Raw genomic sequence first — 25,599 nt, forward strand, 5'->3', positions numbered from 1 at the left:
GATTTGGGGAAATATTCTTTCCACTCAATCACCGGTGGTATTTTCTTAACATCCTAAAGAAAGATGACGGCCTTTGTGCCTTTTCCTTCTTTCTCCCTTTTTCTGTTGTTAATTTTTAAAGATTCTGTACTCTCTTCCTTCACCTTCATGCTTTTCTGTTCCCTACCAGTTTTCCTATTTGTGTAGCATAACAAAATCTGTCAGCTCTTCAACTTTAATACACTTAAAGCTTGATACACTTTTTACATTTCTAAGTATTTTCATTTACAATAAGCTTTTGCCAAGGGAGTCTCCCATCCAGACTCACAGAAGGAAAATAATCAAAGTTAAAGATTTGAAAAAGATTTTACAAGTCTATGTCTTTCAGTGACTCCCTTTAGCTGCCAGTCCTTCAAGAAATGTAAAATCTTGGACTCCATTCTCTTATCCAAATCAATGTTTGATAAAGTATTACTTATGTCAACATTTAAATAAAAGCATTCCTTTTCCAAAACAGTTACTTCCCTGGTGGCTTAAATGGTACAGAATCTGCCTGTAATGCAGGAGACTTGGGTTTGATCCCTGGGTTGGGAAGATGCCCTGGAAGAGGGCATGACAACCCACTGCAGTATTTTTGCCTAGAGAGTCCACATGGACAGAGGAGCCAGGCAGGCTACAGTCCATGTGGTCACAAAGAGTCAGACATGACTGAGCAACTAAGCACACAAACTAAATTATCATAATTCTGATGGCAAATTTCAGGCACTGTATCTATCTCTTTATTCATAATTTATTACTTATATACCAAATCATTCCACAAACATAGACTTAAGAAAATGTACATATAGTCAATGGATAGAAAGAAATTTTAATCGGAGATCCATAAACTGAACAGACATTGTTAAGCAGTAGCAGCATCAAAGCTCTGCTTGACTGAGTTCTTACCATGTAACTTGATAATTTGATAAGTAGCTTATCTTATTTAATCCTCACACATACAAAAATGTATCAGGTGTTGAAATATGTCTGAGTTATCTTCCTATATTTTGTCAGCAATTGTGCTATATATTTTTATCACTTTAAAATAATTATAAAAATGAAAATGTGAACTAGAGGAAATCTAGCAGATGCTTTACCCTCTGAGCCATCAGGGAAGCTCCAGAGGAAATCAAATGCATGGAAATGAAATGTGTTGAAAACATTTAAAATCATATGGTAAAGAATCTGCCTGCAAGGCAGAAGACCGAGGTTCAATGTCTGGGTTGGAAGATCCCCTGGAGAAGGGCATGGCAACATACTCCAATATTCCTGCCTGGAGAATTCCATGGACAGAGGAGCCTGGCAGGCTACAGTCCATGGGGTCACAAAGAATCAAACACAACTGAGTGAGTAATATTTTCCCTTTCTTTTCAAAAATAATACATTGTGTCAAATGGACCACTCAAGCCAAGATTCTAAGAAAAATTATGATATGCCCGGATATTTACAATCTATTATATGAATTCATAGGGGTGAATTCTTAATCTCAGTCTAATATAGTTTCAACAACATAATATCATGCAGCTTTTTACATCAGTATATGTTTTTACTTTTACACAGCTGCTAGAAGAAATTTCCTGAATATTCTGGTCTTATTGTTTTCTATCTATCCACCTTACTCTTACCCACCTATTGTGAATTACATTTGATTTTATCTAAATACTAGAAGTAGATATATTTCAAGTTTTCTCTCAATCAATAGTTCTCAGTATCTCTTACAGGATAGTAATCTACAAGGACTCACAAACACAAATATTTTGAAAGGAATTAAGATGCACAAGATCCCTCATATCTCATATTTTTAATTTACTTAGCTTTTTTTTTCTTTAAAATGATACCAATTTTTGAATTGGTATCTGAACCTTTGTTCTTTTTTCTGTGCCATTATTCCTTTATTTTTTGTAAACTTTTGCAAACTAGAGTTGATATGTTACCACTTTGATTAGGAATCTGAGTTCAATATTTAGTAGAAGAAAAAGTTAATGTTTTAAAAACTCTGGGTTGATGATTTTCCCATCTCCAAAATCAAAACACCTCCTATTCCATCCTATGATTTTATCTTCTTCAGTAACTTTTGGCTTGTGTTCCTTGTATAAATCTAGGTTGTTCTACTTTTCCTGGTTTTCTTTGTCTTTTAAAAGATATTCTCTGTATGTATATATCTATTTATATTTCTATCTAATACATTTGTGTCTCTGTGCATCTATCTAAGTTCTTGTCTAATTACAAATCATTGGAAGAGGTATCCCCTGCCCTGTTCTGGATCAACTATTCTCAAAAGATTCTTGGGTAGGAAGAGAGAGTCTTAGTTTAGCTCATATTCACTATGCAAAATACCACAAGAATTCTCTTTATTTCTGTTGAGATTGTCTTCTCACAAACGTCAATTTTGTCTGTGCTTTTCTTTTAGTTCACCTCCTCTGCTTCTGATACAGCATCTAGAGGAGAATCTGTGGAGAACCAATGCATTCCAATTAATGTGGCTGCTGCTGCTGCTGCTGCTAAGTCGCTTCAGTAGTGTCCGACTCTGTGCGATGGCATAGATGACAGCCCACCAGGCTCCCCCGTCCATGGGATTCTCCAGGCAAGAACACTGGAGTGGGTTGCCATTTCCTTCTCCAATGCATGAAAGTAAAAAGTGAAAGTAAAGTCCTTAGTCGTGTTCGACCTTTAGTGACCCCATGGACTGCAGCCTACCAGGCTCCTCCATCCATGGGATTTTCCAGGCAAGAGTATGGAGTGGGGTGCCATTGCCTTCTCCAATTAATATGGCCACAAATGTGGAATACAATATTTACATCTCACCTTCTAAAATAGATGCCTCTGGTCAAGTATATCTCAATGCACAGCCCATCTCTGATTTCAGCAGAACTTTAGTGGACAGTTCTGTGTGAACTCAGATTCATCTCACCCACCCTGACAGTGTCTTAGCTCAAGCGTGCTGTATATGTCTTCTTGGTTGGTCCCAGGCCTTGTGTAACACTGTGGGACTGGACTTGGCACAAAGACAAGTGCTGCTCAAAAATGCAAGAGATTTAATGACCCAAGAGGAAACTTTCAAACAAGGGAGAATAGTAGCAAGTGGATAAGTATTCCAGCAAACCTTCCTTCATGTGAAAAACTCTTATGTTTTCCAAGAGGTCCCGGGAGAATTGATCTCCCATTGTACACATTGACTAATATGCCCTAATACTATTTTTCTTACCTGTCTCAATTTTCCTGTCCTTCACGCATTATTCTTGAAGTTAGTTGCCTGAATCTAATTTCTATTCTCAAGCTCTGCTTTCTGTAGGACCTAAATGGAATTGGTCTGAAAGCAGTATTTGAAAGCAGACTCATAGAAGAATATTCAGGCAGTAAATCACTCACCAGTCAAATTGTGACATGCCCTCCACTGATAGGAGTAAATGGAATAGTGGTAACTCAATATGCTCTAACATTCAGTTGAGTTCAGTCGCTCAGTTATGTCTGACTCTTTGCGACCCCATGAACTGCAGGACGCCAGGCCTCCCTGTCCATCACCATCTCCCGGCATTCATTCAAACTAATGTCCATCGATCAGTGATGCCATCCAGCCATCTCATCCTCTGTCTTCCCCATTTTCCTCCTGCTCCCAATCCTACCCAGCATCAGAGTCTTTTCCAATGAGTCAACTCTTCACATGAGGTGGCCAAAGTACTGGAGTTTCAGCTTCAGCATCATTCCTTCCAAAGAAATCCCAGGGCTGATCTCCTTTAGAATGGACTGGTTGGATCTCCTTGCAGTCCAAGGGACTCCCAAGAGTCTTCTCCAACACCACAGTTCAAAAGCATCAATTCTTTGGCACTCAGCTTTCTTCACAGTCCAACTCTCACATCCATACATGACCACAGGAAAAACCATACATTGACTAGACAGACCTTTGTTGGCAAAGAAATGTCTCTGCTTTTCAATGTGCTATCTAGTTTGGTCATAACTTTCCTTCCAAGGAGTAAGCGTCTTTTACTTTAATGGCTGCATTCACCATCTGCAGTGATTTTGGGGCCCAAAAAATAAAGTCTGACACTGTTTCCACTGTTTCCCCATCTATTTCCCATAAAGTTTTGGGACCAGATGCCATGATCTTCGTTTTCTGAATGTTGAGCTTTAAGCCAACTTTTTCACTCTCCTCTTTCACTTTCATCAAGAGGCTTTTAAGTTCTTCTTTGCTTTCTACCATAAGTGTGGTGTCATCTGCATATCTGAGGTTATTGATATTTCTCCTGGCAATCTTGATTCCAGCTTGTCCTTCCTCCAGCCCAGCGTTTCTCATGATGTTCTCTGCATATAAGTTAAATAAGCAGGGTGACAATATACAGCCTTGACATACTCCTTTTCCTATTTGGAACCAGTCTGTTGTTCCATATCCAGTTCTAACTGTTGCTTGCTGACCTGCATATAGGTTTCTCAAGAGGCAGGTCAGGTGGTCTGGTATTCCCATCTCTTTCAGAATTTTCCACAGTTTATTGTGATCCACACAGTCAAAGGCTTTGGCATAGTCAATAAAGCAGAAGTAGATGTTCTTCTGGAACTCTCTTGCTTTTTTGATGATTGCTATTACTAATAGTCTTCCATGTTGTGGTTTGGCATACAGATAGAAGGGAGCATTGGAGTACATCTAGCCTTTGAAAGATATGAGAGTAATGATACTTAGATAATTGTCAACATTGCTGGCTTTCATTCATTATCTTGGAAGCTTTGAAAAAAAAAAAACAGAGTAGTATGCTCCAGTCAGTCAGCCAATTACCAGCCTAAGGCTATGGTTCTCAAACTGTTAAAATTCAGATTTCTGGGCCTCACATCCAGAGTTTATGATTCCTTAGGTTTTGGGTAAGGCACAAGAATTGGCATTTCTAATAAAGTCCTAGTTGATGATAATGAGGCAGGTCCAGGGAGCAACTTTGAGAACCAATAACTAGGGAAAGCTATAAAAGCAAGTAAACTTCCATGGAAGCACTTAAAGAGATTTTCATACCCTACATAGGAAAGACTGTTGAAAATCAGACCCAGGATTTGGTTATAAGACTGACAGGCAAAGAATAAAAAAATGCACATCTCAACAGACTGTTTATATTAAAGTCAGGACCCTGAAAGGGATGAAGCCATACCTTTACACCTAAGATGGTGGATATGTGTATAATTGCACCTCAAAAACATGAACTTCCTTTCAGATTTCTCTGAACCTCTAAAACTGACAAACGCAGTCTTTTCCCTCTTGTTAGAGGAGAGAAAACTCCACTTGCCAGAGATCATGTAAACTTGTTCCTTGCAAGATGCTTCAGACCTTTTCACGATCTCTCATTGTCCTTACTCAACAACTGTAGAGCAATAACTATGATCCTAACTATAAGAGAAAATAGAGTATTCTAAAATCTGTTGTATCTGGCTAACATGTACTATCAGTAACCTCTCTTAGAGGAGAAACAGAATACAAATCTGGGTATGGAAAAGTTTATAGACATTAGAACAGTTTTGTAGTACTTAGGAATTCAACTTCTTGAAAGGAATGCTAGATTCAGTCCTAATATATTAATACTTCAGGGATATAGTATAAAACTTTTATAGATTTATATGTTCCTTGGTAGGACTGATGTTGAAGCTGAAACTCCAATACTTTGGCCACTTCTTCTCACCTTATGAGAAGAGCTGACTCATTTGAAAAGACCCTGACGTTTGGAAAGATTGAGGTCAGGAGGAGAAGGGGATGGCAGAGGATGAGATGGTTGGTGGCATCACCGACTCAATGGACATGGGTTTGGGTGGACTCCAGGAGTTGGTGATGGACAGGGAGGCCTGGTGTGCTGCAGTTCATGGGGTGGCAAAGAGTCAGACATGACTGAGCGACTGAACTGAACTGATGTACAGTGAATATGATAGCACTGCTGCAGTTGCCTTGACAGAATAATAAAGTGTAACATGGCTCAGAGTTAGGAATGTTAGAATGGATTTATGATGTACCAACAGAGAATCTATCATCTAACCACACTTCCTGTGATGTCACAGAGGACACACTCTATTAAGTGACTAGAGAATGTACTCGTAAAGGGTAAAGTATTTTTGGGAAGCAAATGTCCTTTGCAGACCAAGGTTAACAATAGGAGATGTTTTCAAGAAACTGAGATCCTTGCTAAGAATATGAATGATAAAATTTCAAATAAGCAGAGGCAAAATGGCAGCTCTTCAATACCTGAATCCAGCTACAATTAACAGAATGGACAGTGGGCTGGCTCAGCAGTGAGAGAACCTTAATACACAAATATTTATGGTGATGGCTAATAGATTATAATTTTCCTACGGTTGAGACATATGTAGAGACGATTACAAAGTTGCTGGAGTAGATATGTCAAAAATATTGAGTTGGTGAAACGGAAATGGGAATGGCAATAAAAATAGTGATCCTTCACCCAGGTCATATCTAGTCTGTTCTCAGACCTAGATTCCATTAATTAAAGGTCCCTTGAAATGCCACTTCAAAAATATACAATAAATATTCTACTTAATGTTTCGCCAATGCACTCTAAGGCTTCCCTTGTTGCTCAGCTGGTAAAGAACCCACCTGCAATGCAGGAGGCGTGGGTTTGATCCCTGGGTTGAGAAGATCCCCTGGAGAGGGAAAGGATACCCACTCCAACATACTGGCCTGGAGAATTCCATAGACTGTATAGTTCATAGGGTCGCAAAGAGTCAGACACGACTGAGCGACTTTCACTTTCACTTTTCTAATGCAACCTATGGCCATTTACCAAATTAACTGAACAAGGGGAAAGACAGGTACTGAGACCAAAGTGTGAGGGCCATCCAATATCGAGTCTTATTTGATGCAGGACATGCAAAATGTCATAATGACCCCCAATGATAGCAAAGGCTTAGAGGCATAGGAGATAATTGGAGTCTTGGCCTAAGTTCAGTTTACAATTAGTCCAGAAGGCTTGTGGACTTGTTCCATGGTATTTAATAGTCTCTGAATGCATAATGAGGACAGATATATTTAGCCAATGGAAGAATTCTCTTATTGATGCCCTAATGGGATAAAAGCCAAGGGAAAATCCATAGACCTGCCTTTCATCAGCCAAGATCAGAAGCAATACTGTGTCCTGAATAAAATGCGTGGATTAGTTCAGACTTTGAACCAGAAGATGGAGAATAAATTGATAATGGCTCCCATCTACTTAGTACCAGAGATACTAAGGCACGTGAAATTGCATAACCTTAAACCTAACAAATGGTTGCCCCATTTGCAGCTGTGTATCTGTTGTAGAATCTTAACAAGAGAAGATTAATATAGGCTCTAGCATATGGTTGATCTATTAAGTGTATCATTTTCAATCCCCATCAGTCCAGAGAATTAAAAGCAATTCACATTTATGTGAGGACAATAGGACATACTCACTGTTGGATCTAAATCAACTCTCCCTTTTCTGACAAAATACAGTCCGTGAAAATCTTGACTGTCTTGATATTTCACAGAACATAATTATTCCACAATATTGATGGCAGCATCCTAATCAGATCCAAGTGAAAGTGAAATCTGCTCAGTCGTGTCCAACTTTTTGTTTACACAGTCCATGGAATTCTTCTGGCCAGAACACTGGAGTGGGTAGCTTATCCCTTGCCCAGCGGATCTTTTCTATCCAGGAATAAAACTGGGGTCTCCTCTATTGCAGGTGGATTCTCATCAACTGAACTGTCAGGGAAGCCTTAAATCAGATCTAAAGAGCAAGAAATGGCAAGAAGTCTGAATATACTATGGCATGCATGTCAAAGGGTGGAAGATAAACCTTACAAAGATTTAGGGCCCTCCACATTAAGTGAAGTTCCAGAAGTTCAATCATCTTAGGTGTGCTTGTACATTCTCTCTAATATTAAGAAAAACGTATTTCATTTTTGCTACTTAATACAAAGAGGCTCAGTATTTGATGGAATCCAGTGGATTTGGAGGCAGCACATGCCACATGGGATATTCTGCTATAAACTATCAGGTGACTGAGAAGGCTGTAAGTTATAAATGGAGCTAAGAGCAAGAGAGAAATTTCTAGCAGGTAGAAGCAGTGGTGAAAGCTATCATGTTGCTTGAAACATGTAACAAAATATATTTGTGGTGCTAGGAGTATCTGTAATAGGTAAGCACTTTTCATATGGTATCTTTGAAAGCCAAAAAAAAAAAAGAGTGGCATACAGACTTTTAGAGTCTTGGACCAGGGAAATGCCTCACACAAGAGAAAATTAGATGTATTAGGTTGGTGTTAAAGTAATTGCTGTTTTGCATTGTTGAACTCTGTTGTTGATATTGAAATACATTCTTAAATAAATGTGGTTATGTTATACATCATTTTAATTGGCATTTCTCACTTTATGATTTTTGCTAATGACATTCCTTGCTATTTACTTTATATTTATTTTACACTACAGAAATGACGTTAGACAAAAAGCAAATTTGAGCAATTCATTTTATTCAAGTTCAAAATGGGTTGTAAGTGGTGGAGACAACTCACAACACCAACCCATTTGGCCCAGGAACTTCTAACAAACATACAGTGCAGTGCAAAGGAGACGAGAGCTTTGGGGATGAGGAGCAAAGTGACTGGCCATCAGAAGTTGACAACAACCAATCGAGAGCAATCATCAAAGCTGATCCTCTTACATCTACATGAAAAGCTGCCCAAGAACTCAATGTCGACCATTCTGTGCTCATTCGGCATTTGAAGAAAATAGGAAATGTGAAAAAGCTCGATAAGTGGGTGCCTCATGAGCTGACTGAAAATCAAAAAAAATCATCATTTTGAAGTGTCATCTTCTCTTATTCTACACAACAACAAACTGTTTCTCAATCAGATTGTGATGTACAACAAAAAATGGATTTTATATGACAATGGACGATGACCAGCTGTTGGTTGTACTGAGAAAAAGTTCCAAAGAACTTCCTAAAGCCAAATTTGTATCACACACACACACACAAAAGGCCATGATCACTGTTTGGTGGTCTGCTACTGGTCTAATCCACTGCTATAGCTTTCTGAATCCCAGTGAAACTATTACATCTGAGAAACATGCTCAGCAAATTGATGAGAGGCACCAAAAACTGTAATGCCTGCAGCCAGCATTGATCAACAGAAGAGGCCCAATTCTTCTCCAAGACAATGCCTGATTGCCCGTCACACAACCAACACTTCAAAAGTTAAAGGAATTGGGCTACAAAGTTTTGCCTCATTTGCTATAACCACCTGACCTCTCACCAATCGACTACCACTTCCTCAAGATTTTGACAACCTTTTGCAAGGAAACCACTGGCACAACCAGCAGGAGACAGAAAATGATTTCCAGGAGTACACTGAATCCCGAAGCACAGATTTGTATGCTATAGAAATAAACAATTTGGACTTCCTGATAGTTCAGTTGGTAAAGAATCTGCCTGCAATACAAGACACCCTGTTTGATTCTTGGGTTGGGAAGATCCACTGGAGACAGGATAGGCTATCCATTCCAGTATTCTTGGGCTTCCCTTGTGGTTCAGCTGGTAAAGAATCCGCCTGCAATGCAGGAGACCTGGGTTCAATCCCTTGGTTGGAAAGATCCCCTGGAGAAGGGAAAGGCTACTCACTCCAGTATTCTGGCCTGGAGAGTTCCAGGGACTGGGTCGCAAAGAGTCGAACATGACTGAGCTACCTTCACTTTCACTAAACAGACTTATTTCTCGTTGGCAAGAATGTGTTGATTGTAATGGCTCCTATTTTGATTAATGAAGATATGTTTAAGCCTGGTTATAATGCTTTAAAAATATTTACATTCCGAAACCATAATTGCTTTTGCACTAACCTAATACTTTCAAACTCCAATACTCTGGCCACCTAATGCAAAGAGTTGACTCTTGGAAAAGCCTCTGATGCTGGGAGGGATTGGGGGCAGGAGGAAAAGGGGACAACAGAGGATGAGATGGCTGGATGGCACCACAGACTCGATGGACATGAGTTTGAGTAAACTCCGGGAGTTGGTGATGGACAGGGAGGCCTGGTGTGCTGCGATTCATGAGGTCACAGAGTCAGACACGACTGCGTGACTGAACTGAACTGAACTGAACTGGATACTTTCAAAGCTCCTATTCTGATGTAGTATAGACATCAAGTGATTATGCAACTGGGGCTTCCTATTAAGTTTGATATTGTCAGATCCACCATTGCATAAGGTTGGATTCATGCAGTAAAAGTTCAACATACAACTGGAAACCAAATATTTGGATCTGACCAGAGCATGTCCAGAGGACATAAATTATGTGAACTAATAGCATAGATACTTATCACCTACCTCTGTTATCAGTGCTGCACTCTTAAACTATACTTATGGCCTCATGCGGATCCCCAAATGACCAGATATTGGAGCAAAAAAAAAAATTCAGGACTTACGGCACAATTGCACTCATCTCACACTCTGGCAAAGTAATGCTCAAAATTCTCCAAGCCAACTTTCAACAGTACCTGAACCATGAACTTCCAGATGTTCATGCTGGATTTAGAAAAGTTTGATTTAGGATATCAAATTGCCAACATCCATTGGATCATCAAAAAAGCAAGAGAGTTCCAGAATAATATTTTTTCTGCTTTATTGACTACGCCAAAGCCTTTGACTGTGTCCATCACAACAAACAGTGGAAAATTCTTAAAGAGATGGGAATACCAGACCACCTGACCTGCCTCCTGAGAATACTGTATGCAGGTCAAGAAGCAACAGTTAGAACCAGACATAGAACAATGGGCTGGTTCCAAACTGGGAAAGGAGTATAACAAGGCTGTATATTGTCACCCTATTTATTTAATTTATATGCAGAATACATCATGCAAACTGCTGGGCTGGATAAATCACAAGCCATAATCAAAACTGCTGGGACAAATAGTAATAATCACAGATATGAAGATGATACCACCCTTATGGCAGAAAGTGAAGAGGAACTAAAGAGCCTCTTGTTGAAAATGAAAGAGAAGAGTGAAAAAGCTGGTTTAAAACTCAACATTGGAAAAACGAAGACTGTGACATCCAGTCCCATTACTTCATGGCAAATAGATAGGGAAACAATGGAAACAGTGAGAGACTTTATTTTCTTGGGCTCCAAAATCACTGCAGATGGTGACTGCAGCCATGAAATTTAAAGACGCTTGCTCCTTGAAAGAAAAGCTATGACAGAGCTAGACAACATATTAAGAAGCAGAGACATTATTTGCCAACAGAGGTCTGTCTAATCAAAGCTTTGGTTTTTCCAGTAGTCACGTATGGATGTGAGAGTTGGACTATAAAGAAGGCTGAGCACAGAATTGATGCTTTTGAACTGTGGTGTTGGAGAAGAGTCTTGAGAGTCCCTGGGACTGCAAGAATATCAAAGCAGTCAATCCTAAAGGAAATTCACTGGAATATTCATTGGAAGGACTGATGCTGAAGCTGAAACTCCAATACTTTGGCCACCTGATGCAAAGAACTGACTCTTTGGTAAAGACCCTGATGATGGGAAAGGGCAGGAGGAGAAGTGGACGATAAAGGATGAGATGGTTGGATGGCATCACTGACTCACTGGACATGAGTTTGAGCAAGCTCTGGGAGTTGGCGAAGTACAGGGAAGCCTGGCGTGCTGCAGTCCATGGGGTCACAAAGAGTCAGACATGACTGAGACTGAACTGAACAATAGGGACAAGTGTTAAGAAATGTAATAATTTAGAAAATGATTATATTCTACATGGATGATTTTACAATTTATTAAAAATGCATTATACAAAAGAGAAACAAGTGAAAACAAATACATTAAACTACTAGCATAAGATGTTCTTTGATATTATATCTATGCTTATGCTCAGTTCAATGTCATCATACCATCTTAGGTGAGCACATATCAAGTTATAAATCAACTTATTTTCAAAAACTATTGCTGTTCCAATTCCATACATTTCTACTACAGTTGACCCTTGAACAATGCAAGAGTTAGGAGTGCTGACTCCACACTCAGTCAAAAATCCATGACTTTTAACTGGCCTAACTTAAGTGCTACTAGCCTATTGTTGACTTATTGATAATATAAACAGTTTATTAACACCTGTTATATGTATTCTATAATGTATTCTTTACGACAAAGGAAGCTAGAGAAAAGAAAATGATAAAAGAAAAAGCATAAAGAAGAGAAAATACATTTACAGTATGTACTGTATATATCGATACCATAAGTTTACATCCTCTGGTTACAAGATGAATCATCTATCAGCACCTACATTAATATTGCCTTATATGATACAAAACACTGTATACAATTATGTAAAGTTTAAAAATAAAATAAAATTAAAAAAAAAACACTGTATACATGTATTACTAGAAATCAAAAAATAAAAAAACAATTCAAAAAATAAATTCATATTTATTTAAAGGTATAATGACTTATACACTGATAAAAAAAGGAGCTAGATAATTACTTTATGTTTTATAAATAAATAAATAACATATAATTTCTTCACAGTAGCCTACCTTATACACTAATAAGTGAATCATTATAAAATGTTTATGGTATATGTTATACAGTCAGTCATAATACAGCATTGAGAATACTGTTGTTTTTTTTTTAAACTACTTACCTGTGATGATAAGCTGAAACATAGTTTCTTTCACTGTGAAAGAGAGAAAAAAGTATACTGTATGATAATGTAATTCTTTGAAAGCAAAGTTACAAGCAATAAAAAAACTGAATTATTAATTTTATATTAAGTATCACTCATGCCTATATGAGGATATGCTATCCTCTTCCACACAAATCTTACACACGATGCTCTATACATATATTTTTATATATTTATTGAAAAAAATATGTGTAAAAGTGGATTTTGCAGCTCATGCCCATGTTGTTGGAGAGTCAGCTGTAATTCTGCTCCAGTGAATTCATGCTAATCCTAAATTTATGTGTTAATTTTTATGTTGGAACTTTGTATGATATAGTTTTTTTAATGTGGAGCTCTCTAGCAGGTTTCGACCAAACACATTCATCACAAAACCAATAACAATAGAAATACTATTATCCCATGTACACCATCTGTGGTCTCAGTATTTGACCCTGAGACTATTTAAAAGAATGGATTAAAATTTCATGTAGTCTTGTATTTTTCTGATTAAACAATCCCAAGCTTATTTTTCATGATTACTATTATGCTTCATGAGTGGTATTTTGAATCTAGTTTTTAATATGTGTGAACAACCTATGGGCCAGTATTATGCTACCTGTACAGGTGGGACTAGAGTTCACATAGTTTCACTCTGGACACAATGACCAATTAAACCTGAGGGACTCTGGAATCCCTAGGGCTAAAAGAGCACAGAGCTTGGTATGAATGGTAAGCCCTTCAGTTAAAGTCAGTGTTGCTGGTATTTATAAAATCAGCTTCTCATTGTATTAGGAATTAGGTGAGAAGAGCCAGGCTCAATCAAAAACACCTAAATGACTGAAGACTCTGTATCTAATATACTTTTACCTCAACGTGTGAACTTTTCTCATATGTTTTTGAAGCAGTCCAATTATGTGTTAATTACATTCTCAGTCTGTGGGCAAAATGTAGCTGAATAAGAAATTCACAAGAGGTGAAATGTCAGAAAGTCACTGCATTTTTCATCTTGTCTTTAGACTAAACTTCCTTCAAAACATGACACAAAGAATGGGGTAGACATCTTTTCATCACAAGAAAAAAGAAAAGGTGAGTGATGTCTACTGAAGAGAATTATGTTACTGCCGTTGAGTGGGAAAGATCTCTCAAGGTCATTTCATATACTTCCCTGCCTTTAGGTTGCTTCACATTAAATGACCAGAGTTCAATTTGCTTCCTGGGAATCTTGAAATAAAGGTCAAATATTTTCAGTGGCTCCAAAAATACTTGCTATCATTTCACTCCTTTGAATGAATGTTTGCCCATTATATTGTCATACCAAAAAAAAAAAAAAAGAGTCAGCAGGATTTTTAAGCCAAAAAAATAAATAAAATTAGGAGTATTTCAGGATTCTTTTAATTAGTAGAGTATATAGAAATGGGAGAAGTGTTATGATAACAGTGGGATGAAAATATCATTTTCAAAGGGCAAGTTCATTTTTCTGATAATGTAAAAAGGGAACTAAAGAATGAGCTGACATTAGTGGCATACAGAATGTGGGGAAGAGTACTGAGTAGAAGATGTGAAAAACAGAAATAGGAAAAAAAGCAGCTGATGAGTAAAGCATTTTTATTTCTCATGCCCAAAGGCAACTCAATGTCTCCTACTAAACGTTGACTTGACTATCATTTAAATGGAAACGATGTTCTCAGTATTACACTAGAAACAGAGAAAAAATGATTTGTACATTTAATCATTTCATACTATAATATTATAAAGTTACAATAAGTTTTGGTTCCACCAATAGTAATTTGGTTGTCTGTTTTTTCATTCACATGAAAAGTGGAGATAATGATATATTATTTCTATTAATACTTACTGATAATAATTAATGCTCTTGATGCTATTAGTGATAACTAGTTCACATTCACTAAATGCTTACTATGTTCCAGAGCCGTCCTAAGTTCAGATGTGTAGGAATTGCTGCGTTAGATATACAATAACTCTCATTATCAATACAGAATCTTTGAATTTTGACCACAAGGATGTTCACCAATTTGCCCAGAACCATATTCAGACAGTAAAGAATCTGCCTGCAATGCCAGAGACCTGGGTTTGATCCCTGAGTTGGGAAGATGCCCTGGAGAAGGGAATGGCTACCCACTCCAGTATTCTTGCCTGGAGATCCCATGGACAGAGGAGCCTGGTAGGCTACAGTCCATGGGGTTGCAAAGAGTGGGACTCAACTGAACAACTAACACTTTCACTTTCGCTTATACAGATCAGATATAAAATGTTGGGAGATTCTAGCTACAGAGGCAATGTTCTGAAAAGCTAACTTCTAAGATGATTTTTTTAAAACATTACCTAGTGAGTAGACGTAGCATTTTCCTGTTTGATTTTTATTTATTGGTGAAAAAGTTGCACATTTTTTCTAATTTCACCTTTGTGTCATATTTTTTCTTCTCCAACATGTTTATTTATATCCATTGCTCTTTTTTACTAGAGTTTTAGTCTTTTCTCATAATTATTAGGTACTATTTTTGCCGTAAACACTGCACATTTTTCATCTTGCATTTATCCTTTATCACTGCATGAACTTATTCATGTGAAAATTTAAATGTACACACAAATAAGTCAAGTCTTACATCCTTTTCTATTTTTCAACTGAAAGTGTATTATTGGTATTTACTAAATAACAATGTATCTGTAGCAAAAAGCCAAAATTAAAACTACATCTAATGGAAAGAACTACAGATCTTAGCACCATTTCTATTCATTCTTATGTAGGCATCCCATGCTAAAGTTATAGTTTATATATCAGTGTTACTAACTTGGGGGGAAGTATTCCATTCTGGTATAAAATTTGTCAATTCTTCTTATTTTATCTTCTTTCTTTTTTTAAAAATTATTTTATTGAAGTATGTTTAATTTTTAATGTGTTAATTTCTGCTGTACAGCAAAGAGATTTAATTATATATATATACATATATATTCTTTTTTTATTTTATTTTTTAACTTAACAATAATGTATTGGTTTTGCCATATATCAAAATGAATCCGCCACAGGTATACACATGTTCCCCATCCTGAACCCTCCTCCCTCCTCCCTCCCCATACCATCCCTCTGGGTCCTCCCAGTGCACCAGCCCTAAGCATCCAGTATCGTGCATTGAACCTGGACTGGCGACTTGTTTCATATATGATATTATATATGTTTCAATGCCATTCTCCCAAATCATCCCACCCTCTCCCTCTCCCACATAGTCCAAAAGACTGTTCTATACATCAGTGTCTCTTTTGCTGTCTCGTATACAGGGTTATTGTTACCTTAAGTCAATCTAGCAGCACTATCTATTTTTATGCTTGTAAATTCAAATGGGATAGGTCTAACCAATGACAATTTAAACTCACAAAGTAGGCCGAAGGACTTTAGGTGCCCTTGGGTTATATAACTAAATAACTGATAACTTCCACAGACTGAAGAAAATCAACTTTCTTTGAGTTTTCATTCCTTGATTCCATTGACTACCACTGTTGTGGCTTCCTTTTGTGCTTTCTCTATATTTAGGTGGAATTAAGGTATATATAAAAAAGAGAATGGCCTTTAAATCCTGGTTTTGAGTCTTGGCTTCAAGATTACAGAGTGTGCAATTTATTTATTCTCAATGAGTCACAGTAGCAGTAAAATGTAGATCATATCTATTACTAGGGTTTTGGTGAGAATTAGAATTATTTTGGTCTCTAACCAATGCCTGTCACATGGTAGCAAGTCAACAATTAGCTTATGCACATTACAATTTTCATCAAGGTATTTAAAGATGCCGGAAGATGTCAACTCTGAATATCATTATAAATCACAAGTTAACCATAATTTTTTTTTACCATGAATCAAAGCATCTCATACTCATGATAGCTCTTTGTGGGAATGGATGTTCATATATGTCATTTAAGAGAGGCAGCTCAAAATATACCAAGAAATTACTACTAAAACAAGTATAATTTCTTTAGATCAAGTTCAGATTTACATGATACTCTTATAACCTCTATATTACTCAGCATTTTGAGCTTGAATTAAAAATTATTCAATTAAAACAGCTTTTATTCTTAAAATACTTATTAAGGTAAGTTAGAAGTTAAGAAAAGGAAGAAGAATGAATTGAGCACATGTAACTGTCCATGTTTTACAATACAAGTTCATATTGTTGGCATTTAAATGTGATGATTGCTTCATAAAGTCAAACATAAATATAAAAATAGAAGACTTCTTTTCTAACCATACTATACACATATTATATTTCACAGGATTCTATTTAATTGACTATATATTTGACATTGAATGATTCACTATAATTATCCTAAATTCAGTCCTGTTACCATAAGAGTAGTCAATAATTATCTATTGACCACTTTCCTATTTTATATTTTTTAGGAATTAAAAATAAGTACATCATGAATTGGGCAAATGAGAGCTCCATGAAAGAATTTGTACTACTTGGCTTTTCAGACAAGCCCTGGCTGCAAAAGCCCCTTTTTGTGTTACTATTAATATCATACACAACCACCATCTTTGGCAATGTGTCCATCATGATGGTGTGCATTCTGGATCCCAAGCTTCACACCCCCATGTATTTCTTTCTTACTAATCTGTCCATCTTAGATCTCTGTTACACCACAAGCACAGTCCCTCATATATTGACGAATATTTCTCACAACAAGAAGACCATCAGCTATGCTGGCTGTGTGGCCCAGCTCATCACCTTCCTGGCCCTGGGTGCTACTGAGTGTCTCCTCCTTGCTGTTATGTCCTTTGACAGGTATGTGGCGATTTGCAGACCCCTCCACTATGTTGTCATCATGAACCCTTGGTTCTGCTTGAGGATGATAGCCTTCTCCTGGTTCACTGGCTTCAGCAACTCAGTGCTGCAGTCCTCCTTGACCCTTAACATGCCACGGTGTGGTCATCAAGAAGTGGACCACTTTTTCTGTGAGGTTCCTGCCCTTCTCAAGTTGTCCTGTGCTGACACAAAGCCTATTGTTGCTGAGCTTTTTTTCTTCAGTGTGTTAATTCTGCTAATTCCAGTGACATTGATCCTCATCTCCTATGGCTTCATAGCTCAAGCAGTATTGAGAATCAAATCGGCAGAAGGACGACGGAAAGCTTTTGGGACGTGTGGGTCTCACATGGTTGTAGTCTCTCTCTTTTTTGGAACAAGCATATACATGTATCTACAACCGCCTTCTTCCACCTCTAAGGACTGGGGGAAAATCGTTTCCCTCTTCTATGGGATATTCACACCCATGTTGAACCCCCTCATCTATAGCCTTAGAAATAAAGATATGAAGGAGGCCTTTAAGAGGCTGATGCTATTAACATTTTACTATAAGAAGTAAGAAGTGTCCCATCATGATGAGAATCTTCAAGTCTCATTTTCTCTTGAAAATAGTAATAATGTTTGAACTGATTTTTCTATTTTTCAGGCTCTTATTAGTTTATGGAATTAGGCCAACAGTTAGAAAAGTCTTCCTTGCTTCAGGAAGTAATGCTTAGACCATAAATATATTTTTCTAAATTAAAAATTCCTTTGCTTTCTATAAAGTTCCTCAGTGTACTTTGTTTGAGGCCAAGTCATGCTAATCCCCTCCTGTCAATGCCTGACTATTCAGAACACTTGGATGGTTTACCTTCCCACTTATATACTATATGTTAGAGAACTATCTTCTCTATCACCTTGGTTAGGGATTTCCACGTCTTTCTGACTAAATAACGAGCAATCATAAGCAAGAAATTTTCCCATTGCACACAAGTTCTCATATGCACCCTTCAGTAATGTTCCAAGCATGTAGTCTGTCTCAAATCTAGTAATAGCTGGCTTTAAACCAGCTAAGTGTGTGCATCTCATCTTAGAAACTGGACATATCAGTTGATTTTTTAAACATTTCTTTTTCACTGTGCTGGGTCTCCGTTGCTACTCACAGGCGTTCTCTAGTTGCAGCGAGCAGTGCCTACACTGCAGTTGCAATGAGAGGGCTTCTCACTGCAGTGGCTTCTCTTGTTGTGGAGCACAAGTTCTCGGGCACGTGGGCTTCAGTAGGTGTGGCACACAGGCTTAGTTGCTCTGTGGCATATGGGATCTTCCCAGGTCAGGGATCAAACCAGTGTCCCTTGCATTGTGAGGTGGGCACTGAGCCATCAAGGAAGCCCTCAGCTGAATTTTATTTCCAACCCTCTTTTTAATTCATTCCTTTATTTCTGATGAATTGCATTTTTTTCCTTTCTTCCTTCATTCCCCAAATTCTTACTTCTCCCAAGCTCTGCACCAAGCACACAGATCTCCCCTAAATTATGATGCTATTTATAAAAAATGTTAACAGGAATTTTTTTCTAATATTGATCTGAATTAATTCAATCTTTATTTGGGTAGTCACTCAATAAGTATTTATTGATCACTAGGTAGCACTAGACCAGAGAGAAAACAATCAGAGTTCCTCTACTAAAAATTATTCTATTTAGCAGAGGAAATGACTCTTTTTTTTTTTTCAAATTAAGAATTTTTATGTTTTTTTGCTTTTGGAGATAATCTTTTTTTTATTATTTTATTTTATTTTTAAACTTTACAATATTGTATTAGTTTTGCCAAATATTGAAATGAATCCACCACAGGTATACCTGTGTTCCCCAACAATCAGAGTTCCTCTACTAAAAAATATTCTATTTAGCAGAGGAAATGACTCTTAAACTCAAATACTTAAATGATTACTTGCAGTTAATAATGTAAGGGCATAGATGGGACAACATTTTAGGCAACAGAGAAAAGGTTACAAAACACATACAAAAAGAGGCTGGAGATGATAACTGAAAAGATTGGACTTTATCCAGTTATGAAAGCAGAATACTTAGAGCACAGAAGGTAGCAGTAGCACAAACTATCTAAAAACACAAGTACAGTCTACGGCAGAATATATAATAAGCATGTGTTTACTAAATGTGACATTTCAAATAAATGGGAAAGGGGAAAAGTTTAAATATATGGAAGTTTAAAATGTTTACTTAGCACAAAAAGAAAGCAATAAGCATTTCAAGACACCGTAAATGAATGAATACAATTATATCTCAGTATAGGTGTCTTTTTTTTTTTTTTTGATAGAAATGTGTTTGTTTATTTGAAATTTAAATTACACTGGTGAACCTGTATTTAATCTAGCCATCCTGCTGCTGCTAAGTCGCTTCAGTCGTGTCCGACTCTGTGCGGCCCCATAGATGTCAGCCCACCAGGCTCCCCCATCCCTGGGATTCTCCAGGCAAGAACACTGGAGTGGGTTGCCATTTCCTTCTCCAATGCATGAAAGTGAAAAGTGAAAGTGAAGTCGCTCAGTCGTGTCTGACTCTTAGCGACCCCACGGACTATAGCCCACCAGGCCCCTCCATCCATGGGATTTTCCAGGCAAGAGTACTGGAGTGGAGTGCCATTGCCTTCTCCAGCATATAGGTGTCTTTTAAAAAATTTCCCAACCATTTAGTACCACTGCCATCTCTTTTTGAATATATGATAGACATTTCCAACTCAACACAATCAAAAGCTGAACACCTGCTCTCTCCACCACAAAGCCTTCTTCTAAAGCTCACTATTTTATGCACGATACTGGATGCTTGGGGCTAGTGCACTGGGATGACCCAGAGGGATGGTACGGCGACGGAGGAGCGAGGAGGGTTCAGGATGGGGAACACATGTATACCTGTGGCAGATTCATTTTGATATTTGGCAAAACTAATACAATTATGTAAAGTTTAAAAATAAAATAAAATTAAAAAAATTAAATAAATAAAGCTCACTATTTTAGTAAATGGATTCACTTGTGAATTTGCAAATCAGAAACCATTTGCCGTATCTTAAGCCATCCCCTGCATAATTTTCCATATCAAAACCATTACCAAGACAAATCAGTCATTCCTCTTTTGTACCTCCCACCCCTCCATTCCTTTCCATCTTCACACTCCTGGTTACATCCTCTTTTATCTAGACCTACCTTATTACCCAGTCTATCTTTATGCACTCCTGCCAACTCTGCAACACACTTTAGGAAATACAGCCAGGGTCATTTCAATACACATATGATCATTCCACTCTTCCTACTTGCACTAGAGATACTCCATGGCTTTCCATTGCTCATGAGTTAAACATAAATGTTTATTTCCCAGCCATAGAGCCTTCTGTCTTGCACTGAGCATTTTTCCTTAAAGCACAGACTATTTGAGCATTCTTATCCTGCCATGCCTGGCATGCTGCAGACCATGGGGTCGCAAAGAGTTGGACACAACTGAGCAACTGGACTACAACAAATCCTTCCCCCTAAAATACTCTTCCCACCCATCTGTATCTAATTACTAATTGCTCAGACCTCATCATTTATCAGATCTTTTTGTGGTCTCCTTGATTTAGTCAAATACCCACAAATTTACTTGCTCACCATGTACCTCTCATTTATGGCATTTATCCTGCTAAGTGATCATTTGATAATTACTTTTATCTACTACTAGACTGTAACAAAGAGCAAAGTTTGGTTTTCCTCACCAAGACCCTCACAAAACTTAATTTTGGAGACAAAAATTAAAATATCAGTTGTCAAACCTATGGATAATTTTAGCTAATATCCAAATTTTCATTTATTCTTTTACAACAATTTTCAGAGATATAAAACTCTCTGGGGTGAGGAAAGTGGTCCTATGAAATCCCACAGTGGGATATAAACTTAAATTCTCAAAAGCTAAAGAAATTGAATTTCTCTGTAGAAAATGAAAACCTAGTGATTGTCACATATAGTTATTAGTACTCTTTTCTCTTTTAAAAATTACATAAATGCATTACCTGAATTTTGGGAAAAGCAAACAGTTTTATGGAAGAGAATTCATCCTTAAATTTACTATATTTAACTTCATCATTGTTGGCATATTAGTTTATCCCTCTAGGTATAATGGTTACGGTTTCTTTTTACATGCATTAAATCTTACTAGTATACCAAGATTCTTTTATTAAAAGAAAGTTTCTTTAAATTTTGTAGTACTTTACAGTTTTCAAAAGTTTCACAAATACATCATTCCATAAAATCCCATAAAAACCCTGTTCATCCCTATGCCTATGTTGCACTTTCCACTTTCCTCTCCTCACTGATAACTACTAGTTTGCCCTTTGTATCTGTGAGTCTGCTTCTTTTTTGCTACAGTCACTAGTTTTCATGTTTTTTAGGTCCCTCACATAAGTGATATCATACAATATTTGCCTTTCTTTATCTGACCTATTTCACATAGAATAATGCCCTCCAAGTCCATCCATATTGCTGGAGATGGCAAATTTTAATTATTTTTGCTATATCTCCTCAAGCAAGGGAAACAAAGGCAAAATTTAAGAGGGAACTACATCAAAGAAAAAAATCCTTTCCACAACAAAGGAAACTATCAACAAAACAAAAGACTGCCTACTGAATGGGAGAAAATATTTGCAAACAATATATCTGACAAGAAGTTAATATTCAAAATATACAAAGAAAGCATAACTCAAAAAATCTGATTAAAAAAATGGGCAGAGAACCAAAATAGACATTTTCCAAAAAAACTCCATACAGATGACTTACACCCACTCAGAACCACTAGTCATCAGATAGAGGCAAATCAAAACCACAATGAGATATCTCCTCACACCTATCAGAATGCTACTGCTACTGCTAAGTCACTTCAGTCGTGTCCGACTCTAATGGCTATTATCAAATGTACAACAAATAATAAATGTTGGTGAGGATGTGGAAAAAAGGGAACCCTCATGTACTCTTGGTGGAAATGTATATTGGTTTAGCCACAGTGGAAAACATATGGAAGTACTTCAGAAACTTAAAACCAGAAAATTAAAATTAAGAAAAAAATTCTAGAGCAAAACATTGTCTCAGAAAATAAATAGAACTACCATATAATCCAGAAATTCCACTGCTGGGTATTTATCCAAAGGAAAAAAAAATAACTAATTCAAAAAGATATATGTAAAACTGATTCACTTCGCTGTACAGTAGAAACTAACGTAATATTGGAAATCCAATAAAAGTGAATTTAAAAATTAAAAACTAAAGAAGTACCTCCAACCACTCAACTGCCAAAAAAAGATATATCCACCCTTATGTTCATTTGCAGATTAATTTACATTAGCCAAGAAATGGGATCAACCTACATGCCCATCAGTAGATGGATAGATAAATAAGATGTGGAATATATATATACAATGGACTATTACTTAGACAAAGAATGAAATCTTGCCATTTGTGACAACACAGATGGGCCTAGAGGGTATTATGAGAAGTGAAACCAGTCAGATAGAGAAAGACAGTGTGATTTCACTGACATGTGAAATCTAAAAATAGTACAAATGTACAGACATGACTGAACAGAAACAAAGTCCTAGATACAGAGAACAAATAGGTAGTTGCCAGATGGGAGGGGCTGGAAGGGAGGAAAAAGTAGCTGAGGGAAATTAAGGCACAAATTTACAGTTATAAAATAAATGCATCATGGGTATAAAATGTACAGTGTGAAGCCTATAGTCAATAGCTGTGTAATAGCTTCATATGATGATAGATGGTAACTAGATTTACTGTGGTGAATATTTTGAAATGTATAAAAATATGCTGTGCACCAGGAATTCATTCAGTGTTGTAGTTCAATTATACTTCAACAACTAACTCATAGAAACAGAGATCAGATTTGTTGTTATTAGGGGCAGGGTATGGGGTAGGAGAGAATTGAATAAAATGCTCAGTGTGTACACATTTCCAAGTATAAGATAAATAAGTTATAAGGATGTAATGCACAACAGGATTAATATAATTAATATCGCTGTATGTTATATATTAAAGTAGTTAAGAGAGTAAATCCTCAGAGTTCTCAAGACAAGAAAAAGTATTTTTAATTTCTTTTAATTTGTATCTTTGTGAGATAATGAATGTACACTAAATTTACTGTGGTCATCATTTCATGATATATCATTAAGCTGTACAACTTAAACTAATACAATGCTCTATGTCAATTATATCTCAATAAAACTGAAAAAAATTAGAATATAGATGTTAAAATCAGAAAAAATCAGAAGTTATTGTTTTATTTAATATTAATGACTTTGTTTCTTAATGGACTCTATATAAAAATAACTATATTTTAAAAGATAAAACAAAGTTACTGATTTAAATACTTCATCTTCTTCTATGCTATATTATGGGCACAGAGAAAATTCTTCCAGTGAAGAATCATATTAAATGACATTAAATTGAGCAAAATTCTCTTTTATACACTCCAGTCATTGATGTAGAGTTCTAGGTTTTATCAATTTCTCCATTATAATCTATATTTGGACATTTCATTTGATATTCAAAAATTTATATAATGATATATCACTTAACTATCATACCTTAAATTTTATTTTATTTGTACCATTGAAAAAATACATTTATGTGTTTGATAATAAAACTGTTATCTATATCATTCATATAATCCTGATTTGAATCTGATAGTGAAGTTTCTGAATATACCCATATGATTTCTACTATATTGATTATTCTACTTTCAGAATTGCTATTAAGAAAAAAGAAAAAGAATGATCAATGACAGCTACTTTGGTGGATTTACACTCCTTGGATTCACAGGGCAGCCTCAGATGGAGATGATTATTTCTTGGGTTGTATTTTTCTTCTACATCATTGCTCTGATTGGAAATGTGGCCATCATCCTGCTATCTTTTCTCGATGACCATCTCCAAACTCCCATGTACTACTTCTTTAGAAGTTTGGCCACTTTGGATCTCTGTTATATCACAAACATAATCCCTCAGATGTTGGTCAGTATCTGGGGCAAAGACAAGAGAATTACCTTTGGTGGCTGTGCTTTCCAACTTTTCACTGATATGGTTCTCTGCTCAGTTGAATGTATCCTTCTGGCTGTGATGTCTTATGACAGGTTCAACGCTGTCTGCAAGCCTCTGCACTATATGACCATAATGAACTCCCAACTTTGCCAGGGCCTTGTAGGCACTGCGTGGGTAGTTGGTGTTATTAATTGCATGATACTTTCCCCCTAGCCATGAGTCTTCCCCAATGTGGAAATCACCACCTGCATCACTTCTTTTGTGAAATGTCTGCAATGATCAAGATTGCATGTGTGGACACGACAGCCATGGAGGTAACCACATTTGCCATGTGCCTGATTATAGTTCTTGTTCCTCTTCTCATTCTGGTTTCTTATGGCTTCATTGCTGTAGCTGTGCTCAAGATCAAATCTGCAACGGGAAGGCAAAAAGCATTTGGGACCTGTTCCTCCCATCTCACTGTGGTATCCATCTTCTACGGAACTGTTATCTATATGTACATCCAGCCAGGAAACAGTCCAAATCAAAATAAGGGTAAACTTCTCAGTACCTTTCATTCCACTGTTACTCCCAGCATGAAACCACTGATCTATACTCTAACGAATAAGAAGTTCAGGGGGACCATGAAGAGACTGATTAGGAAAAAGAAAGTTCTGTGGAAACAATAGGACACTGAGTCTTCCTCCCAGAAATTTCTATTATGGAAATGTGTCCTTTGCAACCTTTATATGTGGACAATTTATGTTGTGGAAATATATAAAAATTATCATCAAATCTAATGCATTAATGAATAACTAATGTATGATGACACATGTACAAAAAACAAATTTAAAATAAGTTTTAAATGGAGGCACCAAACTGTGGTGTTGGAGAAGACTCTTGAGAGTCCCCTGGACTGCAACGAGATCGAACCAGTCTGTCTTAAAGGACAGCAGTCCTGAATATTCATTGGAAGGACTGATGTTGAAGCTGAAACTCCAATACTTTGGCCACCTGATGTGAAGAACTGACTCATTTGAAAAGTCCCTGATGCTGGAAAGATTGAAGGCCGGAGGAGAAGGAGACGACGG

The 25,599-nt window shown here is 36.9% G+C and overlaps 2 protein-coding genes across 2 annotated transcripts; both read left to right on the forward strand.

Annotated features, from left to right (window-relative positions):
* Positions 1-17,084: 17,084 nt before the first annotated feature.
* On the forward strand, positions 17,085-18,026 carry LOC113882223 (putative olfactory receptor 2B3). The gene has a single exon (XM_027525444.1). It carries the CDS (start codon positions 17,085-17,087, stop codon positions 18,024-18,026), a length of 942 nt encoding a protein of 313 aa, XP_027381245.1.
* Positions 18,027-24,262: 6,236 nt separating this feature from the next.
* LOC113881485 (olfactory receptor 2W1-like) lies at positions 24,263-25,197 on the forward strand. The gene is given in 2 exon segments (XM_027524502.1): positions 24,263-24,743; positions 24,746-25,197. Coding segments are annotated over 2 exon segments (933 nt in total).
* The last annotated feature ends 402 nt before the right edge of the window (positions 25,198-25,599 follow it).

This window comes from Bos indicus x Bos taurus, chromosome 23 (genome assembly GCF_003369695.1).
Source record: "Bos indicus x Bos taurus breed Angus x Brahman F1 hybrid chromosome 23, Bos_hybrid_MaternalHap_v2.0, whole genome shotgun sequence".
NCBI classification, from domain to species: Eukaryota; Metazoa; Chordata; class Mammalia; order Artiodactyla; family Bovidae; genus Bos; species Bos indicus x Bos taurus.

Excerpts from the sequence above, each read along its gene's own strand:
- LOC113882223 (XM_027525444.1), top strand. The coding sequence starts at position 17,085 with ATGAATTGGGCAAATGAGAGCTCCATGAAAGAATTTGTACTACTTGGC.